Below are 19782 nucleotides of genomic sequence, written 5' to 3'. Positions count from 1 at the left end.
TGGAACACCACTGGAAACCACTTTCCATTCACAACCATATCCAACAACCACGACCCTTTGTTTCCTGTCACTGAGCCATTCCACTGTATCCCATGGGCATTCCTTTTTGTGACCAGTCTGCCATGTGGGACCTTATGAAATGCCTTACGAAAATCCATGAAGTCCGCATCCACTGCATTACCCTCATCAATCGTTCTTGTTACTTCGTCAAAAAATTCAATCAAGTAAGTAAGACACCACCTTCCCTTAACGAATCTGTCCTGGGAGTGTTTGATGGGACCGTGTAGAGGGAGCTTTATTCTGTATCTAACCCCATACTGTATCTGCCCTGGGAGTGTTGGATGGGGACAGTGTAGAGGGAGCTTTACTCTGTATCTAACCCATACGGTATCTGCCCTGGGAGTGTTTGATGGGACAGTGCGGTTATTTGATACCATCTGCCAAATTTGTTAGTGTCAAATTCTTCAACTGCAAGAGAAACACACTGTATACAGGAACACGGAATGCAGAAAGAAACACAAATATAGATCTCGTCATTATACTTAGAAAAGTGGGCATTGTTTTAAAATCTATCATTTCATCGCCAACCCTCTCTCACATGTCAATAAAAGCAAAATACTGCGGATGCTGGAAATCTGAAACAAAAACAAGAAATGCTGGAATCACTCAGCAGGTCTGGCAGCATCTGTGGAAAGAGAAGCAGAAGGGTCACTGACCCGAAACATTAACTCTGCTTCTCTTTCCACAGATGCTGCCAGACCTGCTGAGTGATTCCAGCATTTCTTGTTTTTGTTTCCTCTCTACATGTCCTCTGACTTACTCTGTCCTGCATCTCTCACTCTCACATATCCTCTGTTTTACTTTATCTCTCTACATGTTTCTCTGGGGTCTTCAGTCTTTGTCTCTGTTTTCCTCTCCTGGTCTCTGAATCCAGGCCTATCACTCCAGTTCTCTATTTCTGTATCTCTGCCTCTCTTCTGTGCCCGTTTCTCTTTTCACATTCCCTGTCTCTTTCACTGCATCTCTCTCTCTCTGTTGCACTCCCCTCTGTTTCTATATTTCACTCTCCCTCTCACTCGTGCTATCTCGCCCCATCTGGCTCTCTTTCTCTCTCTCACTTTCTGTTTCACACTACTTGTCTGCCTCAATGGTTCCCTATCTCTACCTTTCACTCCCTGTCCCTCTCTCCTCCCATCTGTCTTTCACTCACCCACCTTTTATCTGCTGCTGTATTTTTCTCTCTCTCTCTCTCTCTCTCTCTCTCTCTCTCTCTGTTCCCCTGGTACTACACGGCCAGTGTGTGGCTCAGTTTCACTTCCTGTGCATGTGGAACGCACAAAAGGTAAAGGAACAATTGACTCCAGTATAGCACCATATAGTCTGTGTGTATCTCAGTGTCAACTGCTTAAATTGCACAGAACACAGTGAATAAAAGGAACTGAATCACTTTCACCCAGTGCTGCACAGACCATGTTTGTCTTAGTATCAACTCCTATAGGTACTGAAAACAGCGGATAAAAGATAAGGTGAGTGAAAGAGAAAAAGAGGCTAGGCGAGAGAGAGAGTGAGAGAGATAGGGTTAAGGGAGGTTGGGCAAGACAGAGAGAGGAATGAGATAGGCTTAGGGATGAAGTGAATGAGAGAAACTGAGAAAGCAGGGAGGCGGCGGGGGTGGAAATGAGAGACTAGACGAGAGAATGTGAGATTTTCCTACAGGTAACCTATGACAGTATATTACTCTGAACAATGAGTCTCCATCCATGTGTTCACATTTATTGTGCTTTTGTGGAAGAATCTTATTGCACAAACAATGTCTCTGACAGTGTTTTAATGTGAGGCGAGTGTTCGGTGATTCACCTAATATTTGTACAGGCTTTCTCTAACTCTCATTGTATAAATAAGTCAAGGGTCTGTGGGAGTGCTTTATTACTTACTGTCAGCCCCTGGCAGGAAACAAAAATATGGTCAGTGTATCTGCATGAATATATTAATATTGGTCTGTCTTATGTGTCAGAATGTTGATAGTCCTGAGGTAATAGAACATAGAACAGTACGGCACAGTACAGGCCCTTCGGCCTATGGAACCTACCATAGGATCAAACTACCTACATACCCTTCATACTATTATCATCCATGTACCTATCCAAGAGTCGCTTAAATGTCCCTAATGTATCTGCTTCTACTACCACCGCTGGCAGTGCATTCCACACACCCACCACTCTCTGTGTAAAGAACCTACAAAAGAACAAAGAACAGTACAGCACAGGAACCGGCCATTCGGCCCTCCAAGCCTGCGACGATCTTGATGCCTGCCTAAACTAACACCTTCTGCACTTCCGGGGCCCATATCCCTCTATTCCCTTGCTATTCATATATTTGTCAAGATGTCTCTTAAACGTCGCTATCGTATCTGCTTCCACCACCTCCCCTGGCAGCAAGTTCCAGGCACTCACCACCCTCTGTGTAAAAAAAATTGCCTCGCACATCCCCTCTAAACTTTGCCCCTCGCACCTTAAACCAATGTCCGCTAGTAACTGACTCTTCCACCCTGGGAAAAAGCTTCTGACTATCCACTCTGTCCATGCCGCTCATAACTTTGTAAACCTCTATCATGTCGCCCCTCCACCTCCGTCGTTCCAGTGAAAACAATCTGAGTTTTTCCAACCTCTCCTCATAGCTAATGTCCTCCAGACCAGGCAACATCCTGGTAAACCTACCTCTGACATCTCCCCGAAACCTTCCTCCAATCACCTTAAAATTATGCCCCCTGGTGATAGCCCTTTCCACCCCGGGAAAAAGTCTCTGGTTATCCACTCTATCTATGCCTCTCATCATCTTGTACCCTTCTATCAAGTCACCTCTCATCCTTCTTCGCTCCAATGAGAAAAGCCCTAGCTCCCTCAACCCTTCTTCGTAAGACATGCCCTCCAGTCCAGACAGCATCCTGGTAAATCTCCTCTGCACCCTCTCGAAAGCTTCCACATCCTTCCTATAATGAGGTGACCAGAACTGAACACAATATTCCAAGTGTGGTCTAACCAGGGCTTTATAGAGCTGCAGCATAACCTCGCGGCTCTTAAACCCAATCCCCCTGTTAATGAAAGCCAACACACCATACGCTTTCTCAGTGGGAATGTTTTACAGGTCACAGGTTGTTTTTGGCAGTGCCTTCTAATGTACACTGTATGTCAGTGACGGTGTTGATATCAGCCCGTGGTCTTAATATTTCTGAGCACAGTCTGTTTGTTTTACAGTTCACACGGAATCTCTGGCTGCAGATTATGATGTACACAAGCTGCATTTTGAAAGCCCACCGCCATGGCGGTCCGCACAAACGGGGCATGCGTCGTGGAGCCGCCGCGATTCCAAATGCGGCGGCTCATTAGCATAGCCATGGCACCCCACCCCCAGCGATGATGAGGAGGAGGCGGGCGACTCGGCAACGGCAATGATGCCAATGCACAGGCACCTGCTCCATTTTTAAAGGGCTAGTTATTTTACACTTAATAAAAATGAATAGAAAAGTCTTTCCATGCCATCTGCCACTCCCTGCCATTGGCAGTACATATCATTCCTGCCATTCTACCCACCACCCCCGCCCCCCCCCCGGAATACCGACCGTAAATATATGACCTTCCCCCTCAAAGTTCATATCCTTTGTCCTTTACTCCTTCCCATCACCCCCCAACCAATCCGAAGAGTTTGACCGCGCTCCCTACCTCCTGCACTGAGGAAAGTACCTCCTCCCCCCTCCCCACAGGAGTCGCACCTCGTTTCCCCAGACGGGGGTTCGAGGAAGCGGCATTGCCGGTTGCCCGAATGAAGATGGTGCGGCAAATAAGGAGGCAACAGGAACTTCATTAAATCAGGTATGCAAATTTATTTAAATATGGAAATCGTGGTCCCGTCGCCAAGCAGCGGGGTGGGGGGGTGGGGCCGCCACGAGGCTTCTCCGCCTCTATTGAGATCGGGACTGGACCTGGCAGCGTCGGTGGCGGGCCTCATCTATTGCGATCTTCATGCTCCCACCCCCCACCCCACACTACCATTCCCAGCATCCGAGACCCTATAAAATCCAGCCCAGTGTGTCTGTGAGTGTGTTAATATTAGCCAGTGGTCTCTAACCGAGTGTTAATAGATAGAGGGAAAGCTTCTCTGGCAGTGGATCATGATCTGGACTGTGTGTTAGTAAGTGTGTTAATGTTAACCTATACCACAGGCCCTACAGGGGAGAGCAAGTTGTTGAGAATATGAGGTGGGATTGACTTCTGAGCTGCAAATTCTTCAGTGCACCTCATCATTGAATGAACTTAACAATTAGTGAAAAAGGATATTTCAACACATTCTTTAACTGCTGTCTGAACTGAGTCTGGGTCACGGCATAAATACAAGTGTTTGTACAGCAACTCAGGAGCTGGAGCATGAATCCCATTTCACGTACAAAACCTGGTATTGGAACCGAGTAATTCAACACATCCCACATTCGGGCCCATATACAGTATGCCATTAACACTGACCATAACAGGATGAAGTTCCCAGAGATAACAAACAGTAAAATTATGGATTTCCTTCGGCTCTCCATCTCTGGATCTCTTTGTCCCTCCCCACTTCTATGTCCACGCAGTCTCCTGCGAGCTATGCCAGCCACTAAAATGTGTCTGACAGTTAAAGCATTGAGCAGCAGAATCAGAATAAAAGGAACACCAGGAGTTAGAACATAATGAAGGAACTCAATTGCTGCCCAGGCCGGTGATTCCCAAGCACCAATTCTAACAGCACAAAACCAAGGGTAATTCAAAAGCCAATAGAAGCCTGTTAACATAAAATACCAGAAAATGTTCTTTACAAAGCATAGCACAGTTACTGTGCCCAGAACCACAGCTGCCGTTTTCTCGGTGCAATATTTACTTCTCCACTTCTGGCAACAAATGGCCACAAACCGATCAAAGGTGAAAGTAACAGTGAACCAGACAGAACAGTCTGTGGCTGCAAAAAGCAGGACGGCGTGGATATTACACAAGGGAATGTCCCACAGGAAATAAAACTGTTCCCGATAAACAATTGGAATCTGCCTCAATATCAGATCGAGGATCACGACCAGAAGATCCGCTGCTGCCATGGCTACCAAGTAGTGAGTGACACATTTGGAGAGACCACACTTTTCCTGAGACAGGATCACAATCGTCACTAAGTTAACTGTAAGGAAAAGAAATAACCAGGGAAATTTAACATGCCTGGCAACAAAGTTGTCAGTTTGACTGAAAATGATTGAGATTTGCAAATGATTTACTGTATCCAGTGCAGTAGTTCCACCAGTTCTGATGGAAGATCACAGTCTGAAACATTAACTCTGTTTCTCTTTCCACAGTTGCTGCCAGACCTGCTGAGGATGACTAGCATTTTCTGTTTTTACTCCACCTGAACTGCAGTGGGACAAGTGTATGAGAAGAAAGGATAAAGAGGGCGGTCACATGAACTTTAAACTAATAAGGCACAGGAACAAAATCAAGCCTCAGTAATAGTTCAAAAACAAACAAAAGGGAAGGGAGCAGAGCAACAATCATGCAATAGGTGCTACAGTTGAAGGGACAACTAAAAGATATAAATTAATTATATCAGGAGGAAGTAATGAGAAATGTGTGAGTAAAATACTGGAGTAAAAGCATATGTTTGGGTGTGTGGCCCCAAAAAGTACTCTTTATGCAAACACAAGGAATATAAGGAAAAACTAAATGAATTACAGGCATAAATTCAACTTGGAGAATATAACATGTTAGCCATGACTGAGACATGGCTGCAAGACAGTCATGTCTGGGAACTTATTAACCATGTTTTACGTTCTATAAGAAAAATAGGGAAAATGATAGAGGGGAAGGAGTGTGCCTCGTGATTACAGATGACAATTCTGGTCACGACACTACCAGAAGGACGTGGAGGCTTTGGAGAGGGTACAGAAGAGGTTTACCAGGATGTTGCCTGGCCTGGAGGGCATTAGCTATGAGGAGAGGTTGGATAAACTCGGATTGTTTTCACTGGAACGACGGAGGTGGAGGGGCGACCTGATAGAGGTTTACAAAGTTATAAGCTACATGGACAGAGTGGATAGTCAGAAGCTTTTTCCCAGGGTGGAAGAGTCAGTTACTAGGGGATATAGGTTTAAGGTGCAAGGGGCAAAGTTTAGAGGGGATGTGCGAGGCAAGTTTTTTACACAGAGGGTGGTGAGTGCCTGGAACTTGCTGCCGGGGAGGTGGTGGAAGCAGGTACGATAGCGACGTTTAAGAGGCATCTTGACAAATACATGAATAGGATGGGAATAGAGGGATACGGATCCCGGAAGTGCAGAAGGTTTTAGTTTAGACAGGCATCAAGATCGGCGCAGGCTTGGAGGGCCGAATGGCCTGTTCCTGTGCTGTACTGTTCTTTGTTCTTTGACATTAATTCAATAATGAAAGAGGATATAACGAAAGGTAAGAAGGCCATTGATAAATTATGCATAGAACTCAAAAAATGGAAAAGGAGTTAACACTGGAGTGGGAATTGTACATGAGCTCGGTGGTAGCAGCTGTGAAGCAGTTCTTTTTTTAAATGCTGAGTTTTGACAAGCATGTAAAAAGGCAGATTTGGCTTTTTACTTTCGTATAGATTGGTGTAAGCAGACTAGCATATGCCAGAAAGCTAATGAATTTCTTGAGTGCTTCTGTGATAGTTTTCTGAAGCAATGAGTCCTAGAACCAAGAAGCAGGGAGGCTATATTCGATGTAATCATGGGTAATAAGCCAGATTCAGTGAACAGACTAATGGTGTATGGACATTCATCTTAATATGATTGCACTCAACGCAGAATCTCAAATGGAAGAATGTGATATAGCTACGAAGATTCTACATTTAGGTAAGGCTGACTTCAATGGAAGGAGACAGAGATTGTCCACAGTAAACTGGACAAGTCTATTAATGGGTAAATGACAGAGGAACAGTGGGAGTAGTTCAGCAAAGAATCTCAGGTGGTACAGAACCCCTACAGGGCATGAGCTTGCAAAAAGACTGAAATGCAAAAAAAAAGGTCCTGGCGTGTAGGAAAGATACAAAGAACAGAAAGGCGTGCCAAAGCAGATAGTAAAAGCTAAGATAATTGAGGATGAAAAGAAAATTACAAGGGATATCAAAATCAACACACAACATTTTTTACAAAACGTTATTAAAAATGGGGGTGGTCAGGAACGATTTGGGCCACTTTAACACTGACAATGCTGATACTGTCAATTGAAATAAGGAACCGGCAGGCATACTAAATAATTACTTTGCATAAGTATTTACAGTAGAGGACAGGGTTCATGTGCCAGCCATCCCAAGGAATCAGGGTCAGGGTCTCACCAAAACCAACACAAGCAAAGTAACAGTCATGAAGAAATAGTAGCACTAAAGAGTGACAAATAATCAGGATCAGATGGTTCCCATCCAAGCATTTTAAAGAAAGTAAGTGAGAACATTGTGGATGTTGTAACGATAATCTTCCAAAGATCGCTCTGCTCAGGAATCGTTCGATTAGTCACTCCGCTTTTTAAGAAAGCAGGCAGAGGGAAACCAATTAGCCTAACATCAGGTGTTGGAAAATTACTGGAGTCTGTAATTAAGGATAAGGTGACTGAACACCTTGGAAATTTTCAGTTGATCAGATAGAATCACCACAGAGCTGTAAAGGATAGATGATGAGTGACAAATCTGATTGAAATTTTTGAATAAGTGACTGAGTGAAAAGGAGAATATCAATAGATATTATTTGTAAGAGCTTCCATAACGTTCCTTATAAGAAACTGTTAGCTACAATTGAACATGGAATTGAAGGCAAAAATAATGGTCTGCTTGGGAAATTGGCTGAGCAACAGGAGACAGAGAGTAGGGATAATGAGCAGGTAGCTCGAATTGACAGGATGTGACTAGTGGTGTCCTATAACTACTTGTATTGGGACCTCGACTATTCACCGCATTTGATAATGGTTTAGATGATATGATAGAAAGCCACATATCCAGATTTGCCGATGACACATAGATAGGTCCATTGTAAGCACTTTCTGCATACTGGGCTTGGAGGGAGTGCAGCATAATTTTAGCAGAATGATACCTTGACTCCAAGAGATAAATCACGAAGTGAAGACACAAATTAGTGCTGTATTCCCTGGAAAGTTAAAGGTCATTTGATCGATGTTTTCGAGATATTAATGGGAACAAATGGAGTAGATCGAGAGAAATGCTTCTGGCTGATTTGAGAGTCTAAAACTAGGTGACATAGGCATGAACTTAGGAAAAACTTCCACACATAAAGGGTGGTAGAAGATTGGAACTCTCTTATACAAATGACAATTGATGCTAGATCAATTGTTACTTTTAAAACTGAGGTTTTTAGATTTTTGTTAACTGAGCTCATGGGGCAAGGATGGGTATATTGAGCAAGATCAAGTTCAGCCATGATCTCATTGAGCAGCAGAACAGGCTCGCTCAATTACCTCTTCTTGTCCCTATGTTCTTCTATTCTAAAACTCAGTATAATTATGGGTAAATAGCAGAATCTGATATCTAACTTCTATTATGCGTTGGACAGGAAATAGCCATGCAGAGTATAGTGGGTGCGAAAATGGTGAAAGTGAAGATGTCCCCTTTATTGATCTTAGAACAATAAATGGGCTACTGTGTAATAATGAAATAAAGGAAACTTAGAGTAAAGCAAAGTGCAGAAGAAATTTATTGAATATATAACTGGATCTATTAACATAAAAAATGACAAAAACAGTATTACATTGAAACATGGTATGTGGAATTAATGGCTGGAAATGCAGACTTACCAGGAACAGCGACAATCGCGAGCAGGGGATAGTAAATCTTTTCTACATCAAAAAGGACACTTTCTATCTGCTTATCTATTGTATAACTTTCTTCCATTCTCTCCCTCTCTGTGGAGCTTCTGATCCCTGTTATTGCAGAGGTTATGCTCCTGTTGACACTGTTGGATGCCACATTGAAAGGCATCCCTTTTTAACAGAGTAGGAAAATCCTCCAGTGTCATATTTGTGGTCCATGGAGACTGACATTAAATACAGCTTCTGAACAAACATGTTCAGTTAACGCTTTCAACCCAACACTTTTGGTACCACAACTTATGTGTAAACAATTCTGAAACAAAACTGATGAAAAACCAGTATATAAATTTCAAAGCTCTGAGGAAATTAGGGGGAGTCACAAAGTTTATCTGTACTTACAGACACTCTCCAACCCAAGCACAGAGTGACCACCACCACCACTCCCCCACCAACACAAAGCACACAATAGCTCACCAAGAACAAAGTGTCTTCTGAGTTCTGCTACACAGAACAGAAAATGAACAAAAACAGAGTAAGCGACCGAGCAGATGGAGTAATGTGTAGATAAAAAAACATGTAGATGCAAAGGGAAAGTTGCAGGAGGAGAAATATATGCAGAGGTATACAGATGTTGAGAGAGATAAAATGAGAATCAGAGAAATAGATGAAGAAATAAGAATGGAAAGAATTTTGAGGAGGACAAATAGATTCCAGAGAGCTGGAACCAGTTCAACATAACTTCCTTGCTCTTGTACTCTTTGCCCCTAGAAATAAAGCCCAGGATACTGTATGCTTTATTAACTGCTCTCTCAACCTGTCCTGCCACCTTTAATGTCTTATGCACATATACAACAAGGTCCCTCTGCTCTTGCACCCCCTTTAGAATTGTACCCTTTATTCTATATTGTCTCTCCATATTCTTCCTACCAAAATGAATCACTGTGCAATCGCCTGCATTGAACTTCATCTGACAACTGTTTGCCTATTCCATCAACTTATCTATGTCCTTTTGGAGTCCCACACTATTCTCCTCACAGCTCATAATGCTTCTAAGTTTTATATAAGCTGCAAATTTTGAAATTGTGCCCTGTACACCAAGGTCTAGGTCATTAATATATATCAGTAAAAACGCGGGTCCCAACATTGACCCCTGGGGAACTCCACTACAAACCTCACTCCAGCCCGAAAACATCCATTAATCACTACACTTTGTCTCCTGTTTCTCAGCCAATTTCGTATCCATGTTGCTACTGTCCCCTTTATTCCATGAGCTATAACTTTACTCACAAGTCTGTTGTCTGGCACTGTATCAAACACCATTTGAAATTCCATGTATATCAGATCCTCATCAATCTTCTCTGTTACCTCCTCAAAAAACTCCAGCAAGTTAGTTAAACATGATTTTCCCTTAAGAAATCCATGCTGGCTTTCTTTAATTTACTCGCATTTGACTATATGATTATTAATTTTGTCCCAAATTATTCTTTCTAGATGTTTCTCCACCACTGAAGTTAAACTGACTGGCCTGTAGTTGCTGGGCTTATCTTGAACAAGGGTGTAACGTTTGCAGTTCTCCCATCCTCTGGCACAAACCCCAAGTCTAAGGAAGACTGAAAAATTATGGCCAGTACCTCCCCAATTTCCACCTTCACTTCCTTCAGTATCCTTGGATGCATCTCATCTGGTCCTGGTGCTTTATCCACTTTAAGTACAGACATCCTAACTAATATGTCCTCTTTATCAATTTTAAACCCCTCTGGTGTCTGAATTACCTCCTTTTTCACCACTTCCTGGGTTGCATCTTCTTCCTTGGTAAAGACAGATGCAAAGTATTCATTTAATACCTCAGCTATGCCCTCTGTCTCAATGTGTAAATCCCCTTTATGTTCGCTAATCGGCCCCACTCCTCCTTTTACCACCCTTTTACTATTTATATGCCAATAGAAAACTTTGGGATCCCCTTTTATGTTAGCTGCTGTTTTCTTTTCATGCTCTCTCTTTGCTTCTCTTATTTGCTTTTTCACAACCCTCTGCACCTTTTATACACAGCCTGGTTCTCAATAGTATTTTCTACCTAGCATTTGTCAGACACACACTTTTTCTTCTTTATCTTAATCTCTACTTTTTTTGTCACCCAGGGAACTGTGAATTTATTTGCCCGACTTTTCCCCTTTGAGGGAACATATCTCAGCTCTCAGAACTATCTTCCTTGAAGGTAAGCTATTGTTCAGCAACTGATTTTTCTTCGTCTCCCACTTGTTTGCACCAGCTCCATTCTTACCCCATTGAAGTTGGCCTTCCCTCAGTTAATTATTCTTAATCTGGATTGGTCTTTGCCCTTTTCTATAGTCAGCTAAACCTTATGATACAATAATCACCATCCCCAAAAAGCTGTCCTACTGGTACTTGATCCCCTCGGCCCGACTCATTCCAAAGAACCAGGTCGAGCAGTGCCTCTTTTCCCGTTGGACTAGAAACATACTGCTTTAGGAAACTTTCCTGAACACGCTCGACATTCTTTTTTTTTATTCATTCATGGGATGTGGGCATCGCTGGCTAGGCCAGTATTTATTGCCCATCCCTAATTGCCCTTGAGAAGGTGGTGGTGAGCTGCCTTCTTGAACTGCTGCAGTCCATGTGGGGTAGGTATACCCACAGTGCTGTTAGGAAGGGAGTTCCAGGATTTTGGCCCAGCGACAGTGAAGAAACGGCGATATAGTTCCAAGTCAGGATGGTGTGTGACGTGAAGGGGAACTTGCAGGTGGTGGTGTTCCCATGCATTTGCTGCCCTTGTCCTTCTAGTTGGTAGAGGTCGCGGGTTTGGAAGGTGCTGTCTAAGGAGCCTTGGTGCATTGCTGCAGTGCATCTTGTAGTTGGTACACACTGCTGTCACTGTATGTCAGTGGCGGAGTGAGTGAATGTTTGTAGATGGGGTTCCAATCAAGTTTCCTGCTTTGACCTGGATGGTGTCGAGCTTCTTGAGTGTTGTTGGAGCTGCATCCATCCAGGCAAGTGGAGAGTATTCCATCACACTCCTGACTTGTGCCTTGTAGATGGTGGACAGGCTTTGGGGAGTCAGGAGATGAGTTACTCAAAGAACAAAGAACAGTACAGCACAGGAACAGGCCATTCGGCCCTCCAAGCCTGCGCCGATCTTGATGCCTGCCTAAACTAACACCTTCCGCACTTCCGGGTTCCATATCCGTCTATTCCGATCCTATTCATGTATTTGTCAAGATGCCTCTTAAACGTCTCTATGGTACCTGCTTCCACCACCTCCTCCGGCAGCAAGTTCCAGGCACTCACCACCCTCTGTGTAAAGAACTTGCCTCGCACATCCCCTCTAAACTTTGCCCCTCGCACCTTAAACCTATGCCCCCTAGTAACTAACTCTTCCACCCTGGGAAAAAGCTTCTGACTATCCACTCTGTCCATGCCGCTCATAACTTTGTAAACCTCTATCACGTCGCCCCTCCACCTCTGTTGTTCCAGTGAAAACAATCTGAGTTTATCCAACCTCTCCTCATAGCTAATGCCCTCCAGACCAGGCAACATCCTGGTAAACCTCTTCTGCACCCTCTCCAAAGCCTCCACGTCCTTCTGGTAGTGTGGTGACCAGAATTGCACGCAATATTCTAAGTGTGGCCTAACTAAAGTTCTGTACAGCTGCAGCATGACTTGCCTATATTTATACTCTATGCCCGGACCAATGAAGGCAAGCATGCCGTATGCCTTCTTGACTACCTTATCCACCTGCGTTGCCACTTTCAGTGACCTGTGGACCTGTACGCCCAGATCTCTCTGCCTGTCAATACTCCTGAGGGTTCTGCCATTTACTGTATAATTCCCACCTGCATTTGACCTTCCAAAATGCGTTACCTCACATTTGTCCGGATTAAATTCCATCTGCCATTTCTCCGCCCAAGTCTCCAACCGATCGAAATCCTGCTGTATCCTCTGACAATCCTCATCACTGTCCACAACTCCACCAACCTTTGTGTCGTCCGCAAACTTACTAATCAGACCAGCTACATTTTCCTCCAAATCATTTATATATACTACAAACAGCAAAGGTCCTAGCACTGATCCCTGCGGAACACCACTAGTCACAGCCCTCCATTCAGAAAGCACCCTTCCACTGCTACCCTCTGTCTTCTATGACCAAGCCAGTTCTGTATCCATCTTGCCAGCTCTCCTCTGATCCCATGTTACTTCACCTTTTGTATCAGTCTGCCATGACGGACCTTGTCAAAGGCTTTACTGAAGTCCATATAGATAACATCCACTGCCCTTCCTTCATCAATCATCTTCATCACTTCCTCAAAACACTCAATCAAATTAGTGAGACACGACCTTCCCTTCACAAAACCATGCTGCCTCTCGCTAATAAGTCCATTTGTTTCCAATTGGGAGTAAATCCTGTCCCGAAGAATCCTCTCTAATAATTTCCCTACCACTGACGTAAGGCTCACCGGCCTATAATTTCCTGGATTATCCTTGCTACCCTTCTTAAAAAAAGGAACAACATTGGCTATTCTCCAGTCCTCTGGGAGCTCACCTGTAGCCAATGAGGATGCAAAGATTTCTGTCAAGGCCCCAGCAATTTCTTCCTTTGCCTCCCTCAGTATTCTGGGCTGGATCCCATCAGGCCCTGGGGACTTATCTACCTTACTGCTTTGCAAGACACCCAACACCTCCTATGCAAGATTTCTAGCCTCTGACCTGCTGTTGTAGCCACGGTATTTATATGGCTACTCCAGTTCAGTTTCTGGTCAATGGTAGCCCCTAGGATGTTGATAGTGGGAGATTCAACAATGGTAATGACATTGAATGTCAAGGGGAGATGGTAAGATTCTCTCTTGCTGGAGATAGTCATTGCCTGGCACTTGCGTGGCGCGAATGTTACTTGCCACTTATCAGCCCAAGCCTAGATATTGTCAGGTCTTACTGCATTTCTACACGGACTGGTTCAGTATCTGAGGAGTCACGAATGGTGTTGAACATTGTGCAATCATCAGCGAACATCCCCACTTCTGACCTTATGATTGAAGGAAGGTCATTGATGAAGCAGCTGAAGATGGTTGGGCCTAGGATACTACCCGGGGAACTCCTGCAGTGATGTCCTGGAGCTCAGATGATTGACCTCCAACAACCACAACCATCTTCCTTTGCGTTAGGTATGACTCCAACCAGCAGAGAGTTTTCCCCTGATTCCCATTGACTTCAGTTTTTCTAGTGGCTCCTTGATGCCATACTCGGTCAAATGCAGTCTTGATGTCAAGGGCAGTCACTCTCACCTCACCTCTTGAGTTCAGCTCCTTTGTCCATGTTTGAACCAAGACTGTAATGAGGAGCTGAGTGGCCCTGGCGGAACCCAAACTGAGCATCACTGAGCAACTTGTTGCTAAACAAGTGATGTTTGATGGCACTGTTGATGACACCTTCCATCACCTTACTGATGATTGAGAGTAGACTGATGATGCGGGAATTGGCCGGGTTGGACGTGCCCTGCTTTTTGTGTGAAGGACATACCTGGGCAATTTTCCACATTGCCAGGTAGATGCCAGTGTTGTAGCTGTACTGGAACTGCTTGGCTAGGGGCGCGGCAAGTTCTGGAGCACAGGCCTTCAGTACTATTGCCGGAATATTGTCAGGGTCCATAGCCTTTGCAGTATCCAGTGCCTTTAGTCATTTCTTGATATCACGCGGAGTGAATAGAATTAGCTGAAGTCTGGCATCTGTGATGCTGGGGACTTCAGGAGGAGGCTGAAATGGATTGGTACTTCTGGCTGAAGATTGTTGTAAATGCTTCAGCCTTATCTTTCGCACTGATGTGCTGGGCTCCCCCATCGTTGAGGATGGGGATATTTGTGGAGCCACCTCCTCCAGTTAGTTGTTTAATTGTCCAGCACCATTCATGCCTGGATGTGGCAGGACTGCAGAGCTTAGATCTGATCCGTTGTTTATGGGATCGCTTATTTCTGTCTATTGCAGGCTGCTTACACAGTTTGGCACGCAGATAGTCCTCTGTTGTAGCTTCACCAGGCTAACACTTCATTTTGAGTTATGCCTGGTGCTGCTCCTGGCATGCCCTCCTGCACTCTTCATTGAACCAGGGTTGGTCTCCAGGCTTGATGGTAATGGTAGAGTGGGGGATATGCCGGGCCATGAGGTTACAGATTAAACATAGAACATTACAGCGCAGTACAGGCCCTTCAGCCATCGATGTTGCGCCGACCTGTGAAACCATCTGACCTACACTCTTCCATTTTCATCCATATGTCTATCCAATGACCACTTAAATGCCCTTAAAGTTGGCGAGTCTACTACTGTTGCAGGCAGGGCGTTCCACACCCCTACTACTCTCTGAGTAAAGAAACTACCTCTAACATCTGTCCTATATCTATCACCCCTCAACTTAAAGCTATGTCCCCTCATGGATGCCTAGTTTTGCATTGCCAGATCTATTCAAAATCTATCCCATTTGGCACGGTGATAGTGTCACACAATTGAGGCCTGCTACCCGACCAAAACGCTACGGGACCCGATGACATGTGTCGGGTTCGGGTTTTGTCGGGCCCATCTTCTGGGGCCGGCTTTCGTGCTCGGGTTGGGTCAGGTCGGACCGAGTCCAGGTCGAGTCGGGTCTGGTCGGGCTGGACACACACAGTAAGTGCTCTGCTGGTAAGTATTGAAATTAAAAAACTTACCTGAGCTGGGAGTCTGGGACGAAACTGAGTCTGCGCAGTGCATGATGACATCACTATGACATCATCGCGCATGCACTGCAGCTCAGTGGAGTTTCCCAGTGGGAAGGTAAGTAAAGTGATGGTCGGGTCGAGTCAAGTAGTGGTGGTTCAGGTCGGCTCGGGCTCGGGGCAAAATCGGAGGGAGTCGTGTCCGCTGTGGTTCGGGTCGGTTTCTTTATCTCGACCTAAAGCAGGCCTCTACCACAGAACACAATGGAGGGTATCCTCAATGTGAAGGTGGGATTTAGTCTCCATGAGGACTGTGCGGTGATCACTCCGACCAATACTTTCATGGAGAGATGCATCAGTGGCAGGCAGATTGGTGAGGACAAGGTCAAGTATGTTTTTCCCTCTTGTTGGTTCCCTCACCACCTGCCGCAGACCCAGTCTAGCAGCCATGTCCTTTTGGACTCGGCCAGCAGTGGTGCTACCAAGCCACTCTTGGTGATGGACATTGAAGTCCCCCATCCAGAGTACATTCTGTGCCCTTGCCACCCTCAGTGCTTCCTTGAAGTGGTGCTCAACATGGAGGAGTACTGACTCATCAGCTGAGGGAGGGCAGTAGGTGGTAATCAGCAGGAGATTTCCTTGCCCATGTTTGACCTGATGCCATGAGACTTCATGGAGTTCAGAGTCGATGTTGAAGACTCCCAGGGCAACTCCCTCCTGCCTGTATACCACTGCGCCACCACCTCTGCTGGGTCTGTCCAGCCGGTGGGACAGGACATACCCAGGGATGGTGATGGCAATGTCTGGGACATTGTCTGTAAGGTATGAATCCGTGAGAATGACTATGTCAGGCTGTTGCTTGACTAGTCTGTGGGACAGTTCTCTCAACTTTGGCACAAGTCCCCAGATGTTAGTAAGAAGGACTTTGCAGGGTCGGGTTTGCTGTTGTTGTTTCCGGTGCCTAGGTCGATGCCGGGTGGTCTGTCCGGTTTCATTCCTTTTTATTGACTTCGTAGCGGTTAGGTACAACTGAGTGGCTTGCTAGGCCATTTCAGAGGGCATGTAAGAGTTAACCACATTGCTGTGGGTCTGGAGTCACATGTAGGCCAGACCAGGTAAGGACAGCAGATTTCCTTCCCTAAGGGACATTAGTGAACCAGATGGGTTTTATGGCCATCATTAGACTAGCTTTTAATTCCAGATTCATTAATTGAATTCAAATTCCACCTTCTGCTGTGCTGGAATCCATGTCTCCAGCACAATACGCTTGGTTTCTGGTCCAGTGACAATACCACTGCACCACCGCCTCCCTCCGAGAGTTCAAGGAACTCTTGCCCCTCCCTGCCTTTTACATGACTAGTATCCCAGTCTATGTTTGGATAATTAAAGTCACCAATTAGAACTACCCTATAATGTTTGCACCTCTCTGCAGTTCCCTTGCAAATTTGTTCCTCCATGTCCTTCTCAATAGTTGGTGGCCTACAGACAACACTTGAACCTTTTTGGTTCCTTAGCTCTAGCCAAATTCATTCTGTTCGCGATGCCTCTGGGACATCCTTTTTTTCGAGTACTGCAATGCTCTCCTTAATCAATACCACCACCACTCCCCCTTTTATCCCTTTCTTATCTTTCCTGAACACCTTGTATTCAGGAATATTTAACACCCAATCCTGCTCTTCTTTGAGCCAGGTCTCTGTTCTAGCCACAACATCATATTTCCACATGGCAATCTGTGCCTGTACCTCACCAATCTTATTAAACACACTCTGTGAATTCACATACATGCACATTAACCCTGATTCAGACTTTATTACTTTCTCCCTTACTCTGACCCCACCTAATGACTTACTGTTTCCTACTCTAGTGCTACCTATCCGCCCCCAGTATTCTGTGCACTTGGTAATCCTCTCTGATATTTTCTCCAGGTTCCCACACCACTGACAAGTTACCAGTTTTGCTTCCCTCCAATCTAAGCTCCCTCTCATGTTCTCATCTCCCTGACAATTTAGTTTAAACTCTCCCCAACAGCAGTAGCAATTCTCCCTGTGAGTATATTAGTCCCAGTTCTACTAAGATGCAACCCAGCATTCTTGTACAGGTCCCACCTGCCACAGAACCTGTCCCAGTGTCTCAGAAATCTGATGCCCTCCCTCCTACACCAGTTCTCCAGCCATGTGTTCAATCGCTCAATTCTCCTATTCAAATGCTCACTCGCAAGGGATTTCTGCACTACCTGCCTGGTTCTCCTAGATTGTCTGGCAGTCACCCATACCCGATCTTCCTGCATGCATTCCTTCCTGCGGTGTGACCACCTCCCTAAACGTGTTTTCCAAGTAGAACTTTGCCTCGCGGATGCACCACAGTGGCTCCATCCACCACTCGACTTCCTAAACCCGGAGTTCAAGCTTCTGCAGCAGGTGACACTTCCTGCAGATGTGTCTGTCTAGGACACATGGCGCATCCATGACTTCCCACATGCCACAGGTTGTACATTCCACTCGGCAGAGCTGCCCTGCCATACCTTAAATTTACAGACTATTTATTACAAGTAGAATAGCTTACCAGTTACTCACCAACCAGTTCCTTCCACTCCACCGAAGTAAGAACCAAATGCTGGAGAGTCAAAACGTAGAACAAAGGAGCACCTCCTCCCCCCCTCCCTGAACTCCTCAGTCAAAATACTCGTATCTCCACACTCTGCTTACAATCTGCCCTGCATTTGCAAGCTGCACCCAGACCTCTGTATTTATACTATCTCTGAAGCTGAAATAGCAGCGACCAGATTGGACTACTTAGCAACAACTAATCAGCTACTCTGCAGTATAACATGTTAATCCTTGCCTAAGGCTGGAAGAAAATTATTTTACGTTCTTAACTTACTTTACTTTCTTATCTTACATTACTTTATTTAGAAAGTAAATCCCAGTTAAATGCTAACTGCAGACCAGATATTTAGAAAGATATTGACACTTAAAAATCCCCACTCACTTTACAGTCTGCGCTCTGTTTCATATATAGATACTGAGATGTGCAAAAAAGGCGACAGGTGTAAAGACATAAAGGTACTGAAACAGATATAATAAAGGATGTAGAAAGACAGAGTTTCAGAAAGAGATGGAGGGAGAGTTGCAAGAAAAACAGATATGAAGGGGGAGATATAAGGAGAGAGAAATGGTGGAAGAGAGAGAGAGAGAGTTATTTGCATCACACCGAAGGAAGGATGTAAGGGTCCTTGATAGGGTGCAGAGGAGATTTACCAAAATTATTCCTGGGATGGGGAATTTTAACTACAAGGTTAGTTTGAAAAAACTCGGGTTGTTCTCCCTCAAGCAAAGGAGACTGAGGAGAGATTTGATAGTGGTGTAAAAGATTATGACAGACTTAGTGTCATGGAGGTCATGCCAAGAATGAGGCATATTGATTTTGCCACAGGAATATTGATTTTAAACTGTTACTGGAGTAAAGAAAGAACTTGTTTTAAAAAAAAGACCCTTGACTGGAAAGATATTAGCATACTTACAGACAGTGCTTAAATGGGACAAAAGACCATTTCCTGACACATTCAATCCACAATGGACTTTTGATTACCAGACATTGACGGTGGAGAAGCTAGCATTCCAGGTTGACTGCGAAGATGGCCGAAAACACAAATGGACGTGGTCACACCAGCTAGTCACATGACTAACCTGCTGGGCCACCCTGAGAGTTTTGAATTTAAACTTGCCGCAGAGTTTTGAACAGGCAGAAAGCTCCTGGCTCATGGCTTGAGAAGATCTCTCTCCTGTCTGCTCCTATATTTTTCTCACCAGCTTTGCAATCCATTGAAGACACAGGAACCTCAAGAAAGAAAAGTCTTCCAGAGTGAACAAGGTTTAAGAAAGATATTGGGCCCCAACGAAAAGCAAGAAATACCTACAAAAGGACTCGACAGTGAGCTCGAAGCACAGTAACATGAAACTCTTAAGATATTGCCTCAAACCTCTCCACTTTAGATTTCTTCTGCTCTTTTCTGTCCCTACCTGCATGTGTGCATCGCATATGCATGCTAGCATGGGTGCATCGTGTATCCGTAGGCATTAACCAAATTACAGTTCAAATTTTAATAAATTTCATTTTTCTTTGTTAAAGCTAAGAAAGCCTGTTTGTGCTCATTTCTTTGCCTTATAATTGGAAAGCGGTGAACAAGGATTCACCAAGGGGAAGCTCAAAACACAATGTGTTTAAAAATAAAA

General features: G+C 44.7%; 1 protein-coding gene across 1 annotated transcript; it reads right to left on the bottom strand.

The window, feature by feature from the left end:
* Positions 1-4297: 4297 nt before the first annotated feature.
* LOC137355384 (probable G-protein coupled receptor 139) lies at positions 4298-15605 on the bottom strand. The gene is made up of 4 exons (XM_068020377.1): positions 15563-15605; positions 9327-9353; positions 8838-9023; positions 4298-5196 (listed from the first exon to the last, which is right to left on the bottom strand). Exons 1-4 carry the CDS (start codon positions 15603-15605, stop codon positions 4298-4300), a joined length of 1155 nt encoding a protein of 384 aa, XP_067876478.1.
* Between the last annotated feature and the right edge of the window lie 4177 nt (positions 15606-19782).

This window comes from Heterodontus francisci, chromosome 42 (genome assembly GCF_036365525.1).
Source record: "Heterodontus francisci isolate sHetFra1 chromosome 42, sHetFra1.hap1, whole genome shotgun sequence".
Classification (NCBI taxonomy): Eukaryota; Metazoa; Chordata; class Chondrichthyes; order Heterodontiformes; family Heterodontidae; genus Heterodontus; species Heterodontus francisci.
This window is presented reverse-complemented; position numbering and strand designations above follow the sequence as displayed.